General features: G+C 36.3%; 4 protein-coding genes across 4 annotated transcripts; 1 reads left to right on the top strand and 3 right to left on the bottom strand.

Annotated features, from left to right (window-relative positions):
* Positions 1–4,793: 4,793 nt before the first annotated feature.
* LOC116209137 (putative defensin-like protein 30) lies at positions 4,794–5,306 on the bottom strand. The gene is made up of 2 exons (XM_031542693.1): positions 5,231–5,306; positions 4,794–5,086 (listed from the first exon to the last, which is right to left on the bottom strand). The coding sequence occupies exons 1-2, from the start codon at positions 5,304–5,306 to the stop codon at positions 4,920–4,922; spliced, it is 243 nt and encodes an 80-aa protein (XP_031398553.1). The 3' UTR covers positions 4,794–4,919.
* Positions 5,307–11,571: 6,265 nt separating this feature from the next.
* LOC116207068 (transcription factor bHLH112-like) lies at positions 11,572–15,361 on the top strand. Its single transcript, XM_031539928.1, has 7 exons — positions 11,572–12,186; positions 12,668–13,175; positions 13,517–13,621; positions 13,729–13,794; positions 14,103–14,168; positions 14,332–14,385; positions 14,860–15,361. Exons 1-7 carry the CDS (start codon positions 11,885–11,887, stop codon positions 15,013–15,015), a joined length of 1,257 nt encoding a protein of 418 aa, XP_031395788.1. The 5' UTR covers positions 11,572–11,884; the 3' UTR covers positions 15,016–15,361.
* A 1,917-nt stretch (positions 15,362–17,278) lies between these two features.
* On the bottom strand, positions 17,279–19,110 carry LOC116208704 (probable NAD(P)H dehydrogenase (quinone) FQR1-like 1). Its single transcript, XM_031542252.1, has 4 exons — positions 18,979–19,110; positions 18,280–18,373; positions 17,903–18,165; positions 17,279–17,716 (listed from the first exon to the last, which is right to left on the bottom strand). The coding sequence occupies exons 1-4, from the start codon at positions 19,002–19,004 to the stop codon at positions 17,482–17,484; spliced, it is 618 nt and encodes a 205-aa protein (XP_031398112.1). The 5' UTR covers positions 19,005–19,110; the 3' UTR covers positions 17,279–17,481.
* A 5,476-nt stretch (positions 19,111–24,586) lies between these two features.
* On the bottom strand, positions 24,587–26,135 carry LOC116206936 (probable NAD(P)H dehydrogenase (quinone) FQR1-like 1). Its single transcript, XM_031539772.1, has 4 exons — positions 25,977–26,135; positions 25,531–25,624; positions 25,154–25,416; positions 24,587–25,034 (listed from the first exon to the last, which is right to left on the bottom strand). The coding sequence occupies exons 1-4, from the start codon at positions 26,000–26,002 to the stop codon at positions 24,800–24,802; spliced, it is 618 nt and encodes a 205-aa protein (XP_031395632.1). The 5' UTR covers positions 26,003–26,135; the 3' UTR covers positions 24,587–24,799.
* Between the last annotated feature and the right edge of the window lie 242 nt (positions 26,136–26,377).

Here is a 26,377-nt window from a genome sequence, read left to right as displayed (position 1 = left end):
AGAATATATCAGTAAAGTCTCACTTTGTTTCAACGTACCCCTCTCCTCTTATTTCTATTTCTCTTCTATACCATACATAGGGTAACAAAACTGGTATCAGAGCCAAAACAACAATGGCTTCGACTAGTTCTTCTCAATCACAGGTGCCTAGATTAACCAAAGACAACTATGGGATGCGGAGTATCCAAATGGAGCCCCTTTTGGGGTTCTCTCTCTACGATATAAACATGAAGGATTCGGCTCTTAGCATTCGGGATAAGAACGACAAGCTCATTACTCATGTGAGCATGACCAAGAATAGGATGTTTCCGCTGAAACTAAGTGTTAATGAGGCGAATTGTCTCAAGGTGACAACTCTGGACGCCTCGACTCTTTGGCATCTTCGTTATGGGCATTTGAATTTTGAGGCGTTGAAGCTGCTCGAGAAGAAAAACATGGTGATGGGACTGCCGAAGATCGAAGCCCACGCAATCTATGTGAGGTTTGTGTCATTGGAAAGCAGCAGAGGAAACCTTTCCAGAAGTATAAGTCGAGAAGAGCATCCTTGCATCTCGAGCTGGTGCATTTAGATGTTTGCGGACCCATCAAGCCCATCTCCATCGGTGGAAATCGATATATTTTGACGTTTACTGATGATTATAGTGGAAAAACATGGGTCTACACGCTAAGGGAGAAGAAAGAAGTTTTCACCAGATTTAAAGAGTTCAAAAGTCTGGTGGAAAAGCAAAGTGGCTGCCAAATAAAATGCTTGCGGACCGATCGAGGAGGCAAATATACATCGCTGGAGTTCGAGAATTTTTGTAGGGAAAATGAGATTGTTCATCAGCTCAGGATGCCTCAAACACCACAACAAAATGGTGTTTCGGAGAGGAAAAATAGGATGATTCTAAATATGGTTCGATGCATGTTGAAGGAGAAAAATGTCCCGAAAGAATTTTGGGGAGCTTCTGTTTCCTGCTCTGTCTATTTGTTAAATAGGTTTCCAACGAAGCACATCAGAGACATCACGCCGGAGGAAGCCTGGAGTTCTCGTAAGCCGAAAGTCGATCACCTCAGAATCTTCGGGAGTGTTGCTTATGCAAAGGTGCAGGAAGAGAAGTGGACAAAGCTCGAAGATAAAAGTCAAAAGTGCATTTTCTTGGGCTATGGCGAGAATTCTAGCGGGTACAAGCTGTACAATCCTGTGACTCGCAAGATTATGATGTCAAGAGACGTTGAGTTCGATGAGGAGCAGACATGGGACTGGAAGAACAACGACCAACTGAAGCAAATTGCTCTTGATGAAGAGTATGGGCAGAAGAATGAGACACTAAGAGACATCCAAAAAGCCTTGTCACCCCGTCAAGTTGGAATTCAGTTCGACAGTGATGGTTCGAGCAGTTCGATTATGAGGAAAACGAAGAGCATTCAAGAGATTTATGACTCCAGTCGAGCAGTCGATGTCAATTTTGATGAGGAGTTCAATAATTTGTGCCTCTTTGCAGGATTCGATCCACTAACATATGAAGAAGCTTCCAAGGAGACAAAGTGGAGGAAGGCAATGGAGGAAGAGATTCATGCTATAAAGAAGAACAATACATGGGAGCTTACTTTACTTCCTCGAGGACACAAAGCTATCGGTGTCAAATGGGTGTTCAAGACAAAAAGAAATGCAAAAGGAGAAGTGGAGAGGCATAAAGCAAGGCTGGTCGTAAAGGGATACAAGCAGAAATACGGGGTTGACTACGAAGAAGTCTTTGCACCAGTAGTCTGACTTGAAACGGTGAGGTTGCTCATCTCTCTAGTAGCCCAAAGGAGATGGAAGATGTACCAGATGGATGTGAAATCAGCGTTCTTGAACGGGAATCTCGAAGAAGAGGTATATGTCGAACAACCACCGGGCTTCGTTGTTGCAGGCCAAGAAGAAAAGGTTTATAGATTGAAGAAAGCCCTTTATAGGCTCAAACAAGCCCCGAGAGCTTGGAATTCCAGAATTGATGCGTATTTTATTCGAGAAGGCTTCGTGAAATGCCCGTATGAGCATTCTCTATATGTGAAGGTCAATTCTGGTGGAGATATGTTGTTGGTGTGTTTATATGTAGATGATCTGATTTTCACGGGCAACAGCAGTTTTATGGCTCGAGAGTTTAAGCAGTCCATGGAGAAGGAGTTCGAGATGATAGACTATGGTCTGATGAGATACTTTTTGGGCATCGAAGTGCAGCAAGGTGAAGATGGAGTTTTTATTTCACAAGAAAGATATGCGAAGGAGATCTTGAAGAAGTTTTCGATGGAGAACTGTTTGCCCGTGGACACACCAGTGGAGTGCGGCATCAGATTAACAAAGGAAGAAGAAGGAAAGCCGATGAACCCGACTTATTACAAAAGTCTTGTGGGTTGTCTAAGGTATTTAACATGCTCCCGACCTAATATGTTGTTCGGAGTTGGTCTCGTAAGCAGGTTTATGGAGACACCGAAGACTTCCCACTTGAAGGCAGCCAAGAGAAGTCTTAGATACGTCAAAGGGACGGTTGATTATGGGCTGTTGTATTCATCTAAAGGAGGTATGGAACTTATCGGCTTTGGTGATAGTGACTGGGCTGGAAGCTGCGATGATCGCAAGAGTACTACCGGGTTCGTGTTTTATCTTGGTGATATTGCATTTACTTGGTCCTCGAAGAAGCAAGCTATTGTTGCTTTATCGACTTGTGAGGCAGAATATATAGCTGCAGCCTCTTGTGTTTGTCATGCTATTTGGCTGAGGAGATTGCTTCAAGAACTAAAGCTGCAGCAAGAAGGCGCAACCAAGATTTATGTGGATAACAATTCAGCTATTGCTCTGGCCAATAATCCCGTTCATCATGAGCGTTCGAAGCATATTGATACTCGGTTTCACTTCATAAGGGAGCATGTCAAGGCAAAGGAAGTTGAGCTATTTCATGTGAATTCAAATGACCAGGTTGCTAATATATTGACGAGGCCCTAAAAGCTGAAGTTTTTCAGCAGTTAAGGAGACAGCTCGGAGTTAAAGCTCGAGGAGGAACAAGTTTAAGGGGGGGAAATGTTGGCATGTAAACTTGATCTTATCGGTAAATGCTTTGAATGGAAGAAGTTTCTAGTGTCATCGGAAAACGATGAGTGCTCTGACTAGTGAAAGTTTCTAGGGTCATTGGATAGTGATGAATTAAATGGGAGATGTCATTAATGAAGTAACTAGAATTTTCTCTTGAGATATATAAATATGTAATATGATGAATTATGTAAAAATGAGAAAAAAAAAGAATATATCAGTAAAGTCTCTATTTGTTTCAACGTCCCCCTCTCCTCTTGTTTTTATTTCTCTTCTATACCATACATAGGGTAACACAAACATGCCTGAATTGTACCACATAAATTAAGTTGGGGATATATGTTTTCATCTCTCGTTACAACGAAGGATCGATTTACCCCGGCAAGGGGTAAAGGAAGTGACGCAGCGTACAACGCGAGTAACCGTCACAGACCCGTTGATTAGCGCACGAATACCGAAACTACGACATTCTATACCTGTTGATTCTATGAATACCAGCAAATAGGCATCAAACTCAAATCGATCCGAGATAGGACAAAGCACGAAAGCTCTTAATTTTATTGATAATCCAAAAGACGACTTATTTAGCTCTAGGGCTTACAAAGCTTAAATAGGGTTTAAAAAAACCTAAATTGCACAAAAAGAAATAAACTTTCCTAAAATTGCAAAAACACCCTAATTAATATAAAATTGTCTGTTTGAGGCCCTAAACGATGAAATTCGCCTAAAATTTCAAAATTTCATAGCCATAAGCTGTGAGTTTTGTTCCGGATGCCGTTTCCAATGAGATAAGGTCGTTAGAACCCATGTTTCTTCAGGTACCAATTTTCCAGCTCGTCTGTCGTATCATTCTCCTATGGATTAAGAGAATTCGCCCTCGAATTGTCATTGTCCGAGCTATCACCTTGATCTTCACGAATAGAGAGATTAATATGCTTCTGCTGCTTTCTCATTTGCCACTTGAATGCCTTCTTCTTTTTGCGAACTCTTTCTCTTAATTCTTCGTACATAAAATTCCGTACACCTATTAGCCAAAAAACACTTTCATTGAATCTTTACTTTCTTGATCGAGACACGTGCACTTCGACCAACTTTGGCAACTGAATAACCTCTGAAATCGGCACCGTAAGCATCTATGCATCTTTCTTTGCATTGGAAATTTCTTCATCTAAAATATCTTCAATCTGAGCACAATAATGAAAAAGTTTATCACCTCCAATATCATTTAATACGGATTTGTTGACAACGAACATTGGTTTTCCTTGATCATCAAATACAAATTCTGTAACTTCTTCTTGATCTTCATCTGGATATATATCGAATCCAGTTCGTTCTCCTCCGCAACACGTCGTTGATTAGCCGTTCTTTGGGGTGGCATCGTTGATCCAATAACGAACGCGGCTTTGATGCCAACTAACGCAGCGTACAACGCGAGTAACCGTCACAGACCCATTGATTCGCGCACGAATACCGGAATTACGACCTTCTATACCTGTTGATTCTATGAATACCAGGAAATAGGCATCAAACTCAAATCGATCCGAGATTGGACAAAGCACGAAAGTTCTTAATTTTATTGATAATCCAAAAGATGACTCCTTTAGCCCTAGGGCTTAGAAAGCTTAAATCGGGTTTAAAAAAACCTAAATCGCACAAAAAGAAATAAACTTTCCTAAAATTGCGAAAACACCCTAATTAATATAAAATTGCCTGTTTGAGGCCCTAAACGATGAAATTCGCCTAAAATATCGAAATTTCACAGCCATAAGCTGTGAGTTTTGCTCTGGAGGCCGTTTCCAATGAGATAAGGTCGTCATAACCCATGTTTCTTCAGGTAGCAATTTTCCAGCTCGTCTGCCGCATCAGGAAGTTAACAACATGAGGTTATAATACAATAGCACATGCTGGGACCTCCGCTAAGAGACATGCAACTCCCGCCGGTAGTGCCGTACCCGTTGTCCCTGCAGTGCTTGTCGCAGTCTGGGAATTGCGAACATGGTCCCTGGACAACGAAGGTTGGTCCCCCCTCCGCATGCCCTGAAATGTTTCACAAGATATGTCTTATCGGTAGTTTGATCAATATATCACGGTAAGCAATTCACCCATATTGTCAATTGTGTTCACAATATAAGTAGATGGGCTTGACTAACTGCTTATCGACTAAACGATTAATAACATTACCTGCACTGAATAGAGCGGCCAGGCAAAGCAATCCGATGAGGAAGCCTTGTGAAAAGGAAACTTTGCCGGAAACCATTTTTGGAGCTATATGTCTCTTCTTCAGGTCCTGTATATGTTAATCTCTTCTCTCTTTTGATTATGGCCAGTTAATGGCAAGCGCACGAATTTATATTGAAATTTCCACCTAATTATTACCATTTTATTGCATGTGCATATTTCAGTATCCATATAGAGAGACTGCCAATAATTTCCAATATCTGGATTTTTGTAAGTGTTATATATAATTAATTCAGTCATCCTTATAAATTAATTCAGTATATGCATGCACGCGTGCGCGCGCACACACACGCGCACGCGCACGTGCACACACAAATATATATCTCTCTTCTTCTGGTCCTGTATATGTTAGTCTCTTCTCTCTTTTGATTATGGCCAGTTAATGGCAAGGGCACATATTTATATTGAAATTTCCACCTAATTATTACCATTTTATTGCATGTGCATATTTCAGTATCCATATAGGGAGACTGCCAAAATTTCCAATATCTGGATTTTTGTAAGTGTTATATATAACTAATTCAGTCATCCTTATAAATTAATTCAGTATATGCATATATATATATATGTATGTCTCTTCTTCTGGTCCTGTATATGTTAGTCTCTTCTCTCTTTTGGTTATGGCCAGTTAATAGCAATCGCACATATTAATATTGAAATTTCCACCTAATTATTACCATTTTATTGCATGTGCATATTTCAGTTTCCATAGAGGAAGATTGTCAATAATTTTCAACATCTAGATTTTGGGAAGTATTATGTATAATTAATTTAGTAGATTTGATACATTATAGGCAAAATTAGTATTACATATGCCGCCCCTTTAGAAAGCAAGTAATTTAATGGGCGGAAATGATAGTATCGAATTCATCGTCTTCTGCCAGTTACCCGTTTGAAGGGGCCGATCTACCTTATCAACAATGGGGTCAATTGATCCACTAAATTTAGAAAAATTCTCCAAGCGAACATATAGTTGGTCATATGTTTAAGTTTAGTTTAATTGATATTTAAATACCTCCAAAGAATCAAAGAGGGCGTAAAACAGTATCGCACGTTTTCGCCTGGTAACTAAGAGGTTCTATGTTGGATACTTGGTGGGATTACCCGTGCTTCTTTATTAGTTATTAGAATTTATATTTCATTGTATTAGGGGCATGAACCTCCCATGTAACCGAAAACAAAATATATCTAAAGAAGTGTGGTGAAAAAGTTAAATTGAACCTATTTTATTATGAGGTCCTCTCTCACATGGAAAAATGACAAAAGTTTGGGGTCAATTCCCAAAGAAAATCCAGAGATCTCTCAAACAATCCTAAGAATTTTTTCATCTTCCAATTTCTCTTTCATATATGGCCGAAACAAAATAAAAATGTAAGACCATTTCTCTCTCTGCTTATGTGCAACGCCGTGGTCACTCTTAGACAAATTTTGTATAAAGTATAATTTCTAATTAATTTTTTTCCTCTCAGTTCCTAATCTACGAGATGATTTCTTTATTGCTGCAAATAGAACTATCACTGATCATTATTGTTGCGTTTGCAGGAACAAACAATTAACAAATGTAGGGTCTTTATTATTTTTAAGATTTCCCGTATAATTAACTAATCGATATTTTTAATACAAAATTACAAAAATCAACAATCTTAAGATATTTCAATATGTTCAAATTTTCAGCAATTGAGCTTTCATTTACCTTTTTATTTGCAATATTTTAGTATTATTATGAGATTACAAATTTTTAATAATATTTTATGTGAACAAAAATAGGTTAAACTTTTGCGGCCACTAGCTCTCGACTCCTGGATCCGCCCCTGTCCATTTGAAAAATCATCTTCATTAGAATAATTAGCCAAAAAACTAGAGAATTGCTTCATGAAGGGCATATATTTTATATCTTTTGCGTTTTACAACTAAAGAAATTAATTTGTATATATATATATATATATATATATATATATTTGGCTGTGTTTTTATTTTTTTATACATCAAGATTTTTCACCAATTGATAAAGATACTATAAAAGAATATTTAGGACTTTTTTAAGGTAAGGAGAATATTTAGGAATTTACAGGATTAAATCATTTTCTTATCATCAATTATAAAAAGTTACGAAATTTCTTTTAATAAATATTGTGTGGTAAGTAGATATGTAGAGTATAGAGAATGTTTTCAAATGAGAAAGTGTAATACATTGATCATGACTAAGAAAAGAAAGAATGAGAAATTAGATAGGGATTTAAGAGCTTTATCCACTTTTAGTTTAGAGCAATTATTGTGTTATTGAGGGCATTTTCGTACCATGGGCAACAAATGGAGTGGATTGGTTAAAATGGGGGTTGAGATAGGCCTAGCCTTATTGCTAATATTATTATTATTATTATTGTGAGAAAATGGGACACCAAGGTTTCTTAAGGTTATGTTTTCCTCAGCGATGCTTGATTGTCATTGTTATGTTAGTTATTTTCCAATGAAATCACTGAATTTTTCTTTATTTCAGAATAATCTAAAATATTTCTAAAAGTTGTAAGTAAACAGATAATTTATTAATGCTTGAAATATTTTATTGATAATACCCGATTAACCTGTTAGAGTGGATTAGTTAAAATGGGCAACAAATGGAGTGGGCAACAAAACATATAATACCATGGCCAACAAGTTTAAGTCACTTCAAAAATTATATAGAAGAATACTCTCTATTGAGTCACTTGTACGACCTATATAGCCAAACTGACCTAACTTGTGGCCATGCAAAATGTTGGATTCATAGGACCATGAGAATTAATTCGAAAAACTTGGAACCCCTCGTTATTAAAAAAATAAAGTAAAAATAAGTACAAATATTAAATTGCAGGGCCCATTTACTTTTTGAAAAGCCCTTTTTATTTTTCTCTTTTCACTTTTTTACTTATTTTCTAAATTTACTTTTACAAAGAAAATTTATAAACATGTTTATAAACACAATAGAATTTCATACTTGAATAACATATGTACTATGTTCACATTTGTTATTATTTATCTAATATAAAATACGGGTAAAGAAATTTTTTTCAACAAAAAACTTCGTTGGATTATATAGTATATAGTATAAGAAAATATCTATACATCTGAACACTCATCATAAGATTATAAGCAACTATTACTAATATGATACTTAGAGAGCAATATTGAACTTATATTTAATGTATATTAGCAATCGGAAACTTTCCAATAAATGAGAGGAGAATTGGTATGAGGGGAAGATAATTGAAAAATTATTAAAGTTATTTCTATAGATTGCTGTGAAGTTAGAGAATTAGATGTGTTCTAAATATCTTACCTCATATTTAAAAGAAATTCTCCTAAACATACGTATCTGTGTTTAAATGTTATGTTAAATCTCCTAAATTGATCCATAAGAGATGTTCTCCCAGTCACAGAATATGGGCCGTCGAAGAACCACTCAAATTGGGCCTAATTGGGATTGGGCTTTTGCGGTTTGTGTTGTCCAAATTCAGCCCGCATCACTATTCCATATTCGAAAGCGATATTATAGGTCGAGATAAATGGTTCGCTGCAGAGGCACTCTTCCCCACCGAAAACAAGAGGTCAAGAGTTCGATTCTCATCAAGTCAAAGTTTGTCAAACCTACTTTTATTTTCTCTTTCTATCCCCCCATTATAGGGGAATCTATATATAAGCCTAGCAGGGGATAGAATATGTAGGACGAGAGGCACATTTGGGCCGTTCGGGTCCAGTGGCCCTGCAATGGAGGGGCTTGATCCCTGAGTGTAGCCCAGTATTCAAGTATAGAGCGTCATAGAGAGGGGTTGAGACACTTCGTTAATTCCTTATTTTTTAGGTAATATATTTTGGGTAAAATAATCGAGGCTGTTTCTGTTCCCTGTAATTCTCTGATTGATATCATATACGTCCTCTAATAAGAATCTGACATTCGCTTATGATCGGAAAAAGAATCTCGCATTTTCTTATGATCGAAAAAAGAATCTCATGGACAACCATATGTTTAAGTAAACATGATTAGACTAATTAGAAACTTCGAAAATCTTTGATTTTGCCTCATTGAGAGATTTCGATGATCTATTGATAGCTTTCCCATATCAATCATCTACATTTCTTTTTTTTGGATAAGTATATCAATCATCTACATTTTTTTTATAAGTATATCAATCATCTACATAGTCAATGACAAACATGTACTCAAATTACATTTTAAATTCTATATTTTATAATAGAAAATAATATAAAAATTGCATGAATCTAAATTTTCTTTCCTTAAATTTCGCAGTAATGTCGTCCTCGTAATTATATATACTCAACAGTATTATAAAAAAGATGATTATGCTGATCAAGATAATGTCCCTGTTGACCGGCTTTCCTAACAAAGTAGCCCAACAACGGATGTATGCGACATTAGTTATTGACCGAGTTGGTATTATAATGGAGTTTAGGTCTTAACAAATCCCATTTTCTCGGTTATAACAAATCCCGTTTATATAAACTAGAATTAAGAATGATCAAATAATATTATTTATTGAGCAGTTGCTAATATGAGAATACTCAGTCCATGAGATGACGAACATAGAAACCGAAGATGATTCGTACAAATTAATGGATATGCATCGTGTTAATAAGGTTATGGGGTTCATAATTTATTTGCATGTGCAATTAATGTAGTAATTTTTTTGGTGAGAGCACAAACTCCTTGATTGTACATCTTCTTATGTTGGCCACGCGATTTTTCCCATGGTTACGAATCCCCACACGATAAGTAGAGTCTGTTTATTTATTAACTACGTCCAGGGAAGGACCCTGGATATTGGTCAGGGGGCGAGCCTTTACGGGGCCAAAAGGGAAAGTGACTTTGTTGAGTTATGAGACGAATATAAATAATTTCACTAAAAGTGGAAGAAGAATTTATGATTTTTCATATAACGTTAAAATTTTGAGGGCAACTGTCAACCCAGTCCCCCTTGATCCATCCCTGACTGTGTTACACTCATGATTATTAATTTATGATATTTTAATTTAAGTAGATAAGTTGTACTAAACCACATATTTTCTCTAAAGAAACAAATTTTAGTTAATCAGGATATATAAATAAATATATAGACCTTTTTTCTTCTTTCTTGATTCGAGTATACCGGTTCCTCTTTTAGACTTTTATCATAAAAATCAATGGTACCTCATTTTTGGACATGGAGCCTACCGAGAATACTTTTGTGGTCCTTAAGAAAGAAAAGCAACCCTCCTTTTGCATGATTAAAGGGAAGTTCTTGATGTATCTTTGTCAGTTGCAAAGTATATATAGTTGTTAATTATAATTTTGCTCATTACCCATTATTCATTCGAAGAAGACCCATATGTATTGATGAGCATCCATAAGCTGCTCCACCATTCGGGTTATACCTGATTTGACTAGCTAATGTAGCGTAAAACACCCAAACTGAATATGGTAGTATGTGCAATCACTCTCCTCCATTGACGTCCTCGAAATTGAAATTTCCGACTGATTTTGGTAAATCTAATTAGTTAATATCAACCATCAAACCACACAGACAAGGGTTCCCCTAGATTAAAGAACATAAGGGGCGATTTTCAGGCTATAAAGGTTCGATTCCTCTTTCAAAACAAAAGGAAAAAGGACACATAATAAGTTCTGCGACCAGATCATCATACACATAAGCCTTCGTCCACAAGGAACTCGAATTATTATTATTATTATTATTATTTCTGATTACGAGCTCGAACTTTTCGGTGTTGCCATCCCAGAGCGGCTAAGAAGAAAAGAATGTCGGAATTTACAAATCGGATAATCCTTTATGAGAGAGAGAAACCAATAGTACTGAATAATAGAGGAGTATGCCATGAATTTGGCTATGCACGTAGGCATTTACGGGGCAAAGAAAACCGAATATTACCTATTACATAATTCCAGTTCTAATAAGATTATCTCTTATCTTGTATCTGTTAACTTAATATTTCATTTTCCTATTACACGTTTGCCCTCTGAACGAAATTCTTAACACCGTCCCATGATCATCCATCGCGCAAAGTAACAATTATCAATAAGAAATAAAATAACTGTGTGCATGATTCATAACATTATATTTATTTAATTTATCGGGAAAAGTAGGAGAGAAGGAGGTTGAAGAAAATAAAGCAAAAAAGGTGACAAAGGAGAATTCGATTCAAAACGCTCCCTTCTTATTAATTTGTCTACTCGTCCCCACACCTATTTGAAATGTCGACTAGGATTCCGGTTCTTCCTGACAATATGAACAAATACATACAAACACACCCCATGCATATAGAATATACTATACGCGCTCGCAAACATATATATATATATATATATATTTACACACAATAATATGTATGTATGTATGTATGTATGTATGTATGTATATATAGCATCCCCACAGACAATTGTTGACCTTATATTTCTGGAAAACCAGGAGACTATGAAGCCATAGCTCAGGCAAGACTCAAGGCAGAGAAAGAGGGAAACCATTCAATAATATATTGGCCGGAGATACCGAATTTGATCTTCTCATATTGATCAATCAATCTCCGCAATAGAGAGCAAGGATTTTAAAGATGGCGGAAGAGATGGGGACCGGGATTTATTGCGGCGGCGACTTGTGGGATCGATCGAGGAGCATGCCACTCGTGAGCCCTTCATCAGCCCCGTTTTGTATGACCGGCGTGTTTGATGATATCTACACGGGAAATTTCGACCGGTCAATTAGTTATTGCTCCGGGAATATTAAGTCAAGGTCTTCCAGGGAGACTAGTTCAGACTCTCCAACTAGGGTTTTCGGAAGTGACTTGAAAATTGGTCCTGCTGATTTTCCGATCACGGGCCCTTCACTGGCGTTAATCTGGAACCATGGCTCAAAGTATTTGTCTTCTATATATGACCTTGTCCTTCTTCTATACTTTTCTTCATCTCTTTTTTATCCCCGTTTTTTGCGTTGATAATTCTTCTCCTTACCTATCATTTCTCTCTTTGTTAAATCAACAGAAACATTCTTCTTCCATTGTTAATATATGCTTTGCCACTTCTAGGCTGAATCTAATTATATGATCGATTTCAATGTCTATTTTAAATCTCTAGATACATACATGTTTCTGCTCCTCTTCACATTTTCAATGTAATTTTATAAACTTTTTCCCTCTAATTATACGATCAATTTTGATATGAGGTGCCACTTATTTGCTTGATTATCCTGTTTTGTGAAAACCTGGCCAAGAGTTTGAAATGAAAGTTCATTTTTATCTGTCGCTATTGTCAAAAATGATAAAGGCTTTCACATGAGTAATTCCAGGAAATCATATCTTCGGGATAGCATCATTTATTGTATTCTTTTCTTTCGGCAGTGGAACGGCTGATGAGAACGATAATGTTGATACCATCCTACAAGAAGACATGGATTCTTCTCAAATTCAAGATTGGAGTCCAAAAAGCTTTCCGAGCAACGGAATATTAGATGATGATTCCTCCGGGAATGCTTTCAAGCACATAAACCAAGAGCTCTCCAATAATTTGGACCAATCGGGGCCTGCCAAGTGTACTTCACCCCCTTGCCAGCAGGGCTTCTCCACCAATACTTTCGCTTTTGGGTACTCTCCATCTTCAATCATACAAAGCTTTATGGAACCTCAAGAGATCACAGGCAACCACTCATCAATGATGAATTACCAATCTTCCCTCTTCAAAACCTTATTTGAGAATAAGAGTCAAGCTATGGGCACTGGCTTATTCCCGTTTTCATCGAATGCTTCGCCCGGCCAGCTGGTTACCTTTCCGGCTGCTTCTTCGCCTTCACAACTCGCTATGCCCTTGGTCAGTGAAAAAGTTGCTTGCCATAATGATCTGGTCATGAAGGTAAGCTTGAAGTCACGTATTATACTCATATGACACGTTTAATTAGCTTGTGAACTTCTGTATATATGTTTTACGCAATATTTCCTTTGAAGACTTGACAGATACAAGTCGATCTTGCACAAGTTGGAACTTTGATATGGCATCTAAATTGAGGACAGCTTACTGTGTCTATAGAAACCAAATTCCTTATATACAAGCATGGTTTTTGACTGAGAATTTAAGCAAACTTGATGTTTGGAGGATCAATTTTGCATGGCCCCTAGGGTTGAAGTCGTTTTAGTGTATATCTTCACTGAATGAACATATATATTAATGTACATACTTATAATATGCACGTTCAGCTTAGCAACGAAGATGCTCGAGACACGGCGTCAGTGGTGAAAGAAGGCGAATATGAACCTGTTTATAAGAGGCCGAGAATAGATGCACCATTGCCAACTTTTAAGGTAGATTATGCTTCGAACTTCTTTTTTTTTTTTTATCTCAAAGATAACTTGAATTTTATTAAGTGATAGTTATCCGATGAGATACTCCTTGGGTGAATTATTGACAGGTCCGAAAAGAGAAGCTCGGTGATAGAGTTACTGCCCTCCAGCAGCTAGTGTCCCCTTTTGGAAAGGTAAATTCTTTATTTCCTTTAACCAGATTAGATGTGGCATAACTGGCAAATTGTGTTACCAGCAGACAACTTTATTTACACGTGCTCAAAACCTGTTAAAAGAATTTTTTTAGTGGGAGTTAGCTCCCTGGCATAAATTAGTCTTAGTCTATAAACCGAAAACATTTTTTGATTTCACCGAAATTTTTCTTTTTTTTTTTCTCGTAAAAATTCATCCTTTTTCCTAAATTTTTCTGTGAATACAGCGTTTGAATTCTCACGTTAAACTTGGGTTTTTCCTGGTCATTTCTATGTGTTGTTGTCTTCAGACTGATACTGCATCCGTCCTTCATGAAGCTGTGGGGTACATCAAATTTCTACACGATCAACTCACAGTAGGATTTTCTTCCTCTCCCTTTTTCTTTATGTTTTTCTTATTGAGCGAAATAATTTGTAAAAAAATACCTTGATTCCATAAAGCGAAAATTACAAATTTTTATCATAAGCAGAGGATTCATTTACCTCATTTATGCATTTTCTTGGTACAACATCATGCAGGGTTTGATCACTCAGCACCTAAAAAATGGAGCTTCCATTCACAACCAACATCAGGTATAACACGAAACCCAGCATAGTATAACACTATGTATATAATATAATGTGTGTATCGAAGGTCATTTTCGTTTTCTCTTTGTTCCTTTTTCTTTTTTTTTTTGTGTGTCTTTGCTGTTATTTTATCATTTTGAATGTTATCAGATGATAAAATTACTGTTAGGATTGAAACCTATCAGTATAAAAGAATCGTATTATATAAACAATTAGATTCTATCATCTATCAGCTTGAGCCTTGTGTTGGACCTGAGTCTAGTATTTAAGCACAAACCAAAATTTTGTCACAATTTAATTTCAATATATTTTTTATTAATGAACTCATGTATCTATCATTAATAGGAAGAAGATTGTAAAAAGAAAGAAAGAACCCCTAATTTAATTTCTGAAAGACCAAAGTAATAATTGTAAGAAGTCAAGCAAATTTATTTTTATTACTTTCTGTCAAGTTTAATAGAATTCCTTCAATGTCACTAGGCGTCTGAGGAATTCAAAGATGGGGAAGAGCCTAAGCAAGACCTAAGAAGCCAAGGGTTATGTCTGGTGCCGATTTCAACCATGTCTGCAGTCGCTAATGAGACCAGAGCTGACCATATTTGGATGTCAAAACTACTCGGAGGCCCTTTGTTGTAGATAATATAATTAAGGAAATCGAACTAACAGATACAACCTTTACACAATGTGCTTGTGCAGACGAATTTTGTATCTCATCAAAGCCAATTCTCTACAGATTTTGAGAGAGTTTTCTTTGTCATGGTTATCGGTAAAGATCTGCAGTTCTTTTGCTTAGTTGGGCCGAGCTGTAAGATGGATCTTATGAACAATGTCACGTAGCTAGGTACGTTGTTCCCCCTTTTTTTTTTCCCCTTCTTTTTGGCTGGCGGTTGTGATGAATAATTAGGTATATATATTAATCTCTGTAAAGAGCAAGCGGAAGGAAGAATTATATCTGTATAATTGTTCACCAGTCCCAATGAAAGTGGCCATTGTTTGCAAATACGTGGCACATGACAGAGCAGTTGTTGAGAGTTAAGGTTTAAGAAGAGAGAAATTCTTGAGTTCCGGGGCTGAATTTTCAGTTACAAGCCAAGGAAAAAACCTTGTTATACAGGAATTTTGGGTTCTGTACAAATTTTTTTTGTACAACTACTATCTTTACGAAGATCCTGCCTCTAAAAGTTAGCAAGAAAATCATAGATTTATAAGCTGATCACATTCATATGCAATTGAGTTTTTTCGATATGCTTCATTTATAGGCTTAATGAAAATTTTATAGAAAATATTATTGAGTTTTATTTTCTATTTTAAGATGATAATATATATTATTTACAAAAGAAAAAAAAAGGACTTGGTAATGGAAATGTTGGGAGTCAGGGATCGGTTAGGAATAATAAAGAGAGCAGGTGCTAATATATCAGTGTGACTGGTGATATTATGACATATAGTACATAACCGGTGATTAATCGATATGGTTCCGGATTAGTGTTTTGGTTGTGTATTATTTCTTCGGGAAATCTAGCGACTAAGGTAGTGATCATATGCACATAGCTATAAGGTTTCAGTTTGCCATTGTTGTAGTTATCTCTTAGTTAAACGAATGATGTTAGTTTTTATGCTGCCTTTTTTCCCCCCTCTAAGTGAATGAATAGAAATGAAATAGAAGAAATTCCTATCTGAAGATGTACGAGAGTAATTTCAATAAGGTCGTTAGTTATTTCCTATGAAAATTCGAACCAATTCAACGGTATGCTTTTTCTTTTTCTTTTTTTTTTGTTTTTTTCACTCTATCTTATGGAATAAGTTTACGCTTGCAAAGCAGAAAGGAAAAAGCAGCAATAATTAGAATGTCGCTAGCTAAGATCAATGAGAACATCCTCTATCTTCTGTGGCAAGCTTTTTGAATCTTGTCTTGTAAGACAAATCACAAAATATTGGTTTTCTTATGATGTCGGAAACTTATGTAATACCCGCTCAAATCATTTGTAGTGTTATGTTGTCGAATGGATCAATTAAACATTCTTCGACTTTGAGATAAGAAGGCAATGATGGACTTCGACTCTAGGGATGATCGGTTTCGGGTATATGTATTTGTCATAATACCCGGACCCTACCCCGTAAGGGACAGGTTCCAAGATTTTGGAACTTGACCCTACCTTGTTGAATCATGAAACCGAAACCTACCCGGAACCTGTGGTACCCTGTTAGAACCTGTAAATTTTTTTCTCCCGCTAAATAAAATCGAAAATATCACATACATAATCAGTAATCAGGCTGAGTAGAATATCAACAAAATTTAGATTAATCCACAATAATGAAATAATAATATATATCATCAATCCATTGACAAAATTGAACATCCATAATACGATTTCACAAAACAAAGTGTCTCTGTTTTGATTCATTAGAGGAGATAATAACTTTATTCTTTTCTCTTTTTTTTTTAATAAATAACCGGTTTTGGGTACCCTGTAGGCAGGAACCGAAACCGAAACCGAAACCGATTTTCACAAGTTCCTAATTTTAATACCCGGAACCTACCTTATTTTCAATACGAGCTACCCGAACCCTACCCGTTAGGGTAGATTCCAATCGGTTCCGGGTATATCCGGTACCCGTGCACACCCCTATTCGACGCATTTCTGCAGGCGGTCCATATGAGCTTTTGCTGACAGGAGATGTTAAACTTAACTTTCCTGGATTTTGGTTGTCCTATGACGTCAACAAGCAGTTTCATAATACACACACAAACCATTAATTTGGAGGATTATGTTAGGGATTGGATCGATCAACCGATCTTCGACATTGACATAAGCGAACGATGATTAACTTTTACGCAATCTTTCAGCAGCATATAAGTTTTTCGGACAGACAGGACTGAACTATTTGTAGTCGAAAATACCGAGTTGCAGAGCAAATTTTCATTAATAATTCAGATCGAGAAACACACAAACTGTGTATGTCCAAACTGTATAATCCAAACTGATTTTAATTCTCATGAAAAATAAGTGTCGAACTAAAATTTATTGGAAATATTAAGAAGGGAGATACTTTCACGGGTGCATTGTGATGGATGATTCAGTCGATTGAGAACAATCCAGTCTACGCAGCAGGTTCTTTAAGCTTCTTGGTGATGCCGGCGAAGTACTTGCCCTGGTGGAAAGCTTGGGCGAGCTCGAGCTCGGTTGGCTGCCTTGAACCGTCGCCGGCAAATGTCCCGGCCCCATAAGGGGTCCCTCCCTTGGGCTGTTGAATCTCAGACATCCCAGCCCCAAACGTGTACCCGATCGGCACAAATATCATCCCATGGTGAGTCAGCTGGGTTATTGCCGTCAACCTGCACAATATGAAGAAAACTCAATTATCGGATGCAAAATTTTGTTTAGGTTCTGCCGGACCTCAAACGGTCGACGTTAATCGGTTTGTTTGGCTGATTATCGTCCGTGGCAATATCATATCGAATCATGTCATTCTCTACATGGATATAAACATGGGGACATATTAAGTATTGATGAGTGATTACGCGGTCGTCTCTTGTCCACCGCCCTGGGATCCAGTGCTGCAGAAAATTCCCGCGGGCTTGCCAGCGAGCTTCTGGGTCCTCCATAGCCCGCCCGTTGCATCGAAGAAGGCCTTGGACTGAGAGGCCATCATCCCAAATCGGGTCGGAAACCCAAAGATGAGCCCATCAGCTTCCGGGAGCTGATCAGGAGAAATGATGGGAACATCACTCTTCGGCGGAGCATTCAGCTTAGCAAGAACATCCTCGGGCAACGTCTCGGGAACCTGTAGAAAATGAACATCGCAATGACAACATCACCATTAGAGGACCATATTCAGATTTGAACAACATTTCCAGTCTGCAAGATCATATAACAATCGAAAACGAGACCGACTAACCTGCCACAATTTGGCTTCGACTCCCACCACCGATTCTGCGCCTTTCTTGATCTCTTTGGCGAGCCTCGCCACATGACCGTACATAGAGTAGTAGCTACATCGAATTGCCCCGATTAAACGGTGTCGGCCAGATTAGAAGTGGTTCAGAACATTAAGCTTAAAAATATTACTCAAAACATCGAATCGAAATGATAAACGCTGAGACCATTTGATCAAGAAAACCCGGAACACTTTAGACGGGCACAGACCACAAGAGATCGGGATTCAGGCCGAAAGCAAGGAAATATTTCGTTTGGTTTTGCAGTCAAGTTTTTAAAATTTTAACTCTAATTTTAACTCTACTCACTATGCAACAAAAATCAACAACACAATTATTACTTTTTTTTTCTTTAATTTTTTTTACCATTCAATTCAATTTTTAATACTAATTTCTCTTAATTATCCATTACTTTTTTCACAATTTAACAACACAATCATTACTTTCTCTCAACTATTCCTTACATTTTCACATTTTTTCTCATAATTCAACAACATTATCATTACAATCCAATTAAAATCAAAATTTAACTCTATATAAAAATAAAACCAAACGTACTCTCGCAATTGATCAAGACTGCCAAAACAGGGCAAGCATCGAACTCTACGATAGAACAGAGCATAAAGGGACAGATTTGGGAGATCGCAGGGGTTAGTGCTTACACAATGAAGACCTTAGTCGACGCCATTGATGGAGTTAGCTTTGCTATTTTTTCTTGCAAGTTAGTGCGGGGAAGAGAAGAGAACTGTAGACTGGGGGATGTAATGGAGGTCGAAGCAGAGTACTTATACTGCTCTGCCTATACGGGGAAAAAAAAAAGAGAAAAAGGAAGAATAAACATTTTAGGGATCCGTTTAGTATAGTAATACCGCGTAAAAGAATAATAATAAATTGCTCCAAATTCACTGAAGTTTCTTGTTTTAAAACTTTTGAAACGTATGATTCACAAAAAAAAAAATCTAAAAAGTATGAGTGTGTACGGTAATTTTCGATTTATATGATTATTTATTATATTTATTATACTAATAATAGAATTCACAGTTTCATAATAGGAAAAAGGGAGAAGTTCTTAGTGATCCTATCTCGCCACATTACGGGGAAAAACACCAATCAAATTGCATGAAATAGAGGTATTGGTGCTAATCACTCGGATAATTACCATTATTATTCTTCATTATAGAATTGTTATTAGTTCTTTCTTACCACGTCATTTGATGTAAGATCATGTAAAATTTTCACGGAAGAAGGAAATAAATAAATTTTGAAAAAGTGAATGACGAAAGATTTTTTTTATTTTTCTAATTTCCTTAAAAGTAGGAAAATAATAAATGAATTGTGTTTATAATAAAACTTAAACTTAGAAAATAAAGAGGTAGTTACAGCAGGAGGAATTCTTTTAAATTATATTATATTGAAATTTCCACCTAATTATTACCATTTTATTGCATGTGCATATTTTCAGTATCCATATAGGATGATTCTCAATAATTTCCAAAATCTGGATTTTTGGAAGTATTATATATAATTAATTCAGTCATCCTTAGAAAAGGAATTTTATTATATTGTTATCCATGGGGAGCCATTCCTAGTAATAATTTCAATATTTTAAATTTTTTATCTATATGGTCAGATTTGATAATTTACAATTCTTTTCTCTTTTATTGGAAATTATTATTAGGATAGACTATTTCCACCCCTCTATGGCTAATCCACTCCATTTGTTACTAAGCTTACAAAAATTCCCCTAATACCATATTAATTACTTTAGCAAATATGGATAGAACCCTTAAATCGCTCTTCTATCTTTATTTATTGATCTATGCTCACAACTTATTTCCACTTGAATAATTTTCTTCTCTTTATTCTAAATATTCACAACTCAAACAAAAAGTATGTTTCTCCCGTTTAAAATAAATGAGAGAAAATATAATGTTAGTCAAGAAACCTAAAATTTATTTATTTATTTTTTGTTCATTTCTCATTTAAAAATCTTGATGTCAAAAGAAAAAAGAATCCAAACTCCATATTCAAATAAAATTATTTTCATGGGAAAAATAAAAGCAATATCACCTAAATTGATAAGAGAATATATTAAATCTTTTCAAAGTTTATATGAATTGTGAATTTTTTATTTTCATTGACGATTATGATTTTTTCAAATGTAAAGAATATAGAGAATTTGCTAGAATGTCACACACACCAAATGATGTGAATGTATTCTTATTTATAGTAGATGGAATGCAACAATTGTGGAAATATATCAAAGATTACACAATATCATAAATATCAAATATTCTTTGATATCCCTAATTGATTTTCTCCATATCATATCCCTTGATTCTCTCCCTAATACTCCCCCGCAAGCACAATGGGGGGGCCGCACGTTGAGCTTGAAACTGATTTTAGCAAATGCAGTGTGAATAGACCCTCCGTCAGAGGACCATTGAGTTGATCGATCGCCGCCTGATGAAGTGAATTAGAAATGACTTGGAAAAGCTGGCTTTCACGTCCTTGGCAGTGTAAAAGCCCGTGACCACAAGTAGAATAGGCTGAAAGGGAAAAAAATGCAATAGCCCAGTTTTAAAGGAGATTGGGCGTGAAAGGTTTAGAGGGAAAGGCCAACAGAGAGAAAAGCTGTGAGCATTGGCAAAAGAGAGACTTGAGAAGACGAGGCCGTGACCGGGGTTCGGGACAACAAAATATTTAAGGAAGGTCGAGCACGACTAGTAGTAGCAGAAAAGATAACTGTCGAGATTTGGGGCGGAAGAAACGAAAGAGATTCCGCAGACAAGTCTATAGAGAGAGAGGAAGGAAAAACTCGAAATTGTGCGACTCAAATCCAATGCTAACTATCGCTGCAGTAGGACAAAAGAATTTGAGGTATTCTGGTCAGTAAGCAGGAGATGGAGATAATCTGCAGGGAGGAGAGATTTATTTTAGACAATCTAAAAATGCGAGGAAAATGAAGCTTTCCCGGGTAGTACTGTGGAAGAAAGGTAGAGAAATTGGGGTTGATAAGTGCAAAATTGAGGTTGCCAGGCGCGCCCAGTCATGGCCGGACGCGTCGGAGATCGTATTTAGTGGAAGCTTTAATCAATAGTAGCAGGATCTTCCCGCTCTAATACCATAAAGAATATAGAGAATTTGCTAGAATGTCACACACAACAAATGATGTGAATGTATTCTTATTTATAGTAGATGGAATGCAACAATTGTGGAAATATATCAAAGATTACACAATATCATAAATATCAAATATTCTTTGATATCCCTAATTGATTTTCTCCATATCATATCCCTCGATTCTCTCCCTAATAAAATGCATACAACTTACAAGTAATGGGCTTGTGTTTTTCCAAATAATAGATTTTCGCAGTTGTACACATATAATCGTACTTTTCAATTTATTTATTTATTTAGATCATCTTTTAAATTATAATATATCAACATAATGATATTCATGAAATTTGTAATTATAAAAATCAGTGCACGCTAGATTAGATATATTGTAGGCAAAATTAGTATTACATATACCGCCCTTTTAGAAAGAAAGTAATTTAATGGACAAAAATGATAGTATCTAATTCATCGTCTTCCGGCACTTACCATTTGAAGGGGCCATTCTACCTTATCAATAGTGGGGTCAATTGACCCACTAAATTTAGAAAAATTCTTCTATGGTTCATATAGTTGGTGATATTTTTTAAATTTAGTTTAATTGATATTTAAATACCTCCAAAGAATTAAAGATAGCGTAGTACAGTGGCGCATGCTCTCGTTTGCTAATAAAGAGGTTCCGGATTGGATACTTGATAGGATTACCCGAGCCCCTTTATTAGTTATTAGAATTTATATTTCATTATATTAGGGTCATGAGCCTCCTTTGTAACTGAAAACAAAATACCTCCAAAGAAGTGTGGTGGAAAAAGTTAAATTGAGCCTATTTTATTCTCACGTCTTCTCTCACATGGAAAAATGGCAAAAATTTGGGGTCAATTCCCAAAAAAAGTCCACAAGTCTCTCAAACAATCCTAAGAATTTTTTCGTCTTCCCATTTCTCTTTCATATATGGCCGAAACAAAATAAAAATGTAAGACCATTTCTCTCTCTTCTTATATGCAACGCTGTGGTCACTCTCAAACAAATTTTGTATAAGTATAATTTCTTCTATCCATCTTTATCGATTCTAATTAATTTTTTCCTCTCAGTTCCTAATCTATGAGATGATTTCTTTATTGCTGCAATTAGAACTATCACTATTGTCGCTTTTGCACGAACAAATAATTAACAAATGCAGGGTCTTTACTATTTTTAAGATTTCCCGTATAATTAACTCATTGATATTTTTAATACAAGATTACAAAAATCGAAAATCTTAAGGTGTTTTAATATGTTCAAATTTTTAGCAATTGAGCTTTCATTTACCTTTTTATTTGCAATATTCTAATATTATTATTAGATTACAATTTTTTAATAATATTTTATATGACCAAAAATAGGTTAAACTTTTGCAACCACTGGCTCTCGAGTCTTGGATCCGCCCCCGTCCATTTGAAAAATTATCTTCGTTAGAATAATTTGCCAAAAAACTAGAGTATTTCCTCATCAAGGGCATACATGTTATAAGTATTTATCTTTTGCGTTTTACAATTAACGAAATTAATTTATATATATATATATATTTGGTTGTGTATTTATTTTTTTCTACATCAAGATTTTTCACCAAGTGATAAAGATACTATAAAAGAAAATTTAGAACTTTATGTTTATGGGATTAAATCATTTTCTTCTCATCCATTGTAAAAAGTTACAAAACTTCTTTTAATAAATATTATGTGGTAAGTAGATATGTAGAGTATAGAGAATATTTTCAAATGAGAAAGTTTAATACATTGATCATGACTAAGAAAAGATGGAATGAGAAATTAGATAGGGATTTAAGAGCTTTATCCACATTTAGTTTAGAGCAATTAATGTGTTATTGAGGGCATTTTCGTACCATGGGCGACAAATGGAGTAGATTGGTTAAAATGGGGGTTGAAATAGGCCTGGCCTTATGTTAATATTATTATTAATATTGTGGGAAAATGGGACACCAAGGTGTCTTATGGTCATGTTTTCCTCTCCGATGCTTGATTGTTATTGTTATGTTAATTATTTTCCAATGAAATCATTGAATATTCTTTATTTCAGAATAATCTAAAATATCGCTAAAACACTAATTTAAAATTGTTGTAAGTAAACATATAATTTATTAATGCTTTAAATATTTTATATGGATAAGCTACACTTTCATGATAATACCCTATTAACCTGTTAGATTGGATTAGTTAAAATGGGCAACAAATGGAATGGGCCACAAAACATATAATACCATGACCAACAAGTTTAAGTCACTTCAAAAATTATATAGAAAAATACTCCCTATTGAGTCACTTGTACGGCCTATACAGCCAAACTGACCTATCTTGTGGCCATGCAGAATGTTGGATTCATAGGATCATGAGAATTCATTCGAAAAACTTGGAACCACCGTTATCAAAAAATAAAAATAAAAATAAGTACAAATATAAAATTGCAGGGCCCATTTACCTTTTGAAAAGCCATTTATATTTTTCACTTTTCACTTTTCTACTTCTTTTCCAAAGATGTACGAGAGTAATTTCAATTTGGTCGGTAGTTATTTCCTATGAATTCGAACGAATTCAACGGTATGCTTTTTCTTTTTTGTTTTTTTTTTCCACTCGATCTTATGGAATAAGTTTACGCTTGCAGAGCAGAAAGGAAAACGCAGCAATAATTAGAATGTTGCTAGGTAAGATCAATGAGGACATCCTCTGTCTTCTATGGCAAGCTTTTAGAATCTTGTCTTGTAAGACAAATCACAAAATATTGGTTTTCTTATGATGTGGGAAACTTATGTAATACCACTCAAATCATTTGCAGTGTTATGTTGCCGAATGGATCAATTAAACATTCTTCGACTTTGAGATAAGTAGGCAATGATGGACTTCTACGCATTTTTTGCAGGCGGTCCATATGAACTTTGCAGACAGATGATGTTAGACTTAACTTTCCTGGATTTTGGTTGTCCTATGATGTTGACAAACAGTTTCATAATACAAGCACAAACCATTAATTTGGAGGTTTATGTTAGGGATTGGATCGATCGACCAATCTTCGACATTGACATAAACAAACGATGATTAACTTTTACGCAATCTTTTCGGCAGCGTATAAGTTTTTCGGACAGACAGGACTGAACTATTGTAGTTGAAAATACCGAGTTGCAGAGCAAATTTTCATTAATATTTCAGATCGATAAACACACAAACTGTGTATATCCAAACTGTATAATCCAAACTGATTTTAATTCTCATGAAAAATAAGTGTCGGACTAAAATTTATTGGAAATATTATGAGGGGAGATACTTTCATGGGTGGATTGTGATGGATGATTCAGTCGATTGAGAGCAATCCAATCTAAGCAGCAGGTTGTTTAAGCTTCTTGGTGATGCCGGCAAAGTACTTGCCCTGGTGGAAAGCTTGGGCGAGCTCGAGCTCGGTTGGCTGCCTTGAACCGTCGCCGGCAAATGTCCCGGCCCCATAAGGGCTCCCCCCCTTGGGCTGTTGAATCTCAAACATCCCAGCCCCAAACGTGTACCCAATCGGCACAAATATCAGCCCATGGTGAGTCAGCTGGGTTATTGCCGTCAACCTGTACAATATGAAGAAAAATCGATTATCGGATGCGAAATTTCGTTTAGGATCTGCCAGACCTCAAACGGCTAACATTAACCGGTTTGGTTGATTATTAAGAATTGATGAGTGATTTACGCGGTGGTCTCTTGTCCGCCGCCCTGGGATCCAGTGCTGTAGAAAATTCCCGCGGGCTTGCCAGCCAGCTTCTGGGTCCTCCATAGCCCGCCGGTTGCATCGAAGAAGGCCTTGAACTGAGAGGCCATCATACCGAATCGGGTCGGAAACCCAAAGATGAGCCCATCGGCTTCCGGGAGCTGATCAGGAGAAATGATGGGAACGTCACTCTTCGGCGGAGCGCTCAGCTTAGCAAGAACATCCTCAGGCAACATCTCGGGAACCTGTCGAAAATGAACATCACAATGACAACATCACCATTAGAGGACCATATTCAGATTTGAAAAACATTTCCAGTCTGCAATATCATAGAACAATCGGAAACGAGACTGACCAACCTGCCACAATTTGGCTTCGACTCCCTCCACCGATTCTGCGCCTTTCTTGATCTCTTCGGCGAGCCTAGCCACATGTCCGTACATGGAGTAGTAGCTACATCAAATCGCCCCAATTAAACCGCGTCGGCCAGATTAGAAGTCGTTCAGAACATTAAGCTTAAAAATATTACTCAAAACATCGAATTGAAATGATGAACGCTGAGACCATATGATCAAGAAAACCCGGAACACTTTAGACGGGCACAGACCACAAGAGATCGGGATTAAGGCCAAAAGCAAGGATTTTAATTTCATGGGGATTAAGATTCAGGCATAAAACAGAGACATGATACTGGCGACAAGAGAGCAGTTGATCAAGACTGCCAAAACAGGGCAAGGATCGAACTCTTCGATAGAACAGAGCTTAAAGGGACGGATTTCGGAGGTCGCAGTGGGTTAGTGCTTACACAATGAAGACCTTAGTCGACGCCATTGATGGAGTTAGCTTTGCTATTTTTTCTTGCCAGTTAGTTCGGGGAAGAGAAAAGAACTGTAGACAGGGGGATGCAATGGAGGTCGAAGCAGAGTACTTATACTGCTCTGCCTATACCGGGAAAAAAATGAGAAAAAAATAAAAAGGAAGAAGAAACATTTTAGGGATCCCTTTAATCATAGTATTAGCAATACCGCGTAAAAGAATAATAATGATAAATTGCTCCAAATTCACTGAAGTTTCTTGTTTTAATATATTTACAAAAAAATTACTCGTGCATACCACGGCGCATTCACGAAACATATCAATCTATGTATAAAACTTTTGAAATGTATGATTCACCAAAAAAAAAAAAGCTAAAAAGTATGAGAGTGT

Source organism: Punica granatum, chromosome 5 (assembly GCF_007655135.1).
Source record: "Punica granatum isolate Tunisia-2019 chromosome 5, ASM765513v2, whole genome shotgun sequence".
Lineage (NCBI taxonomy): Eukaryota > Viridiplantae > Streptophyta > Magnoliopsida > Myrtales > Lythraceae > Punica > Punica granatum.
This window is presented reverse-complemented; position numbering and strand designations above follow the sequence as displayed.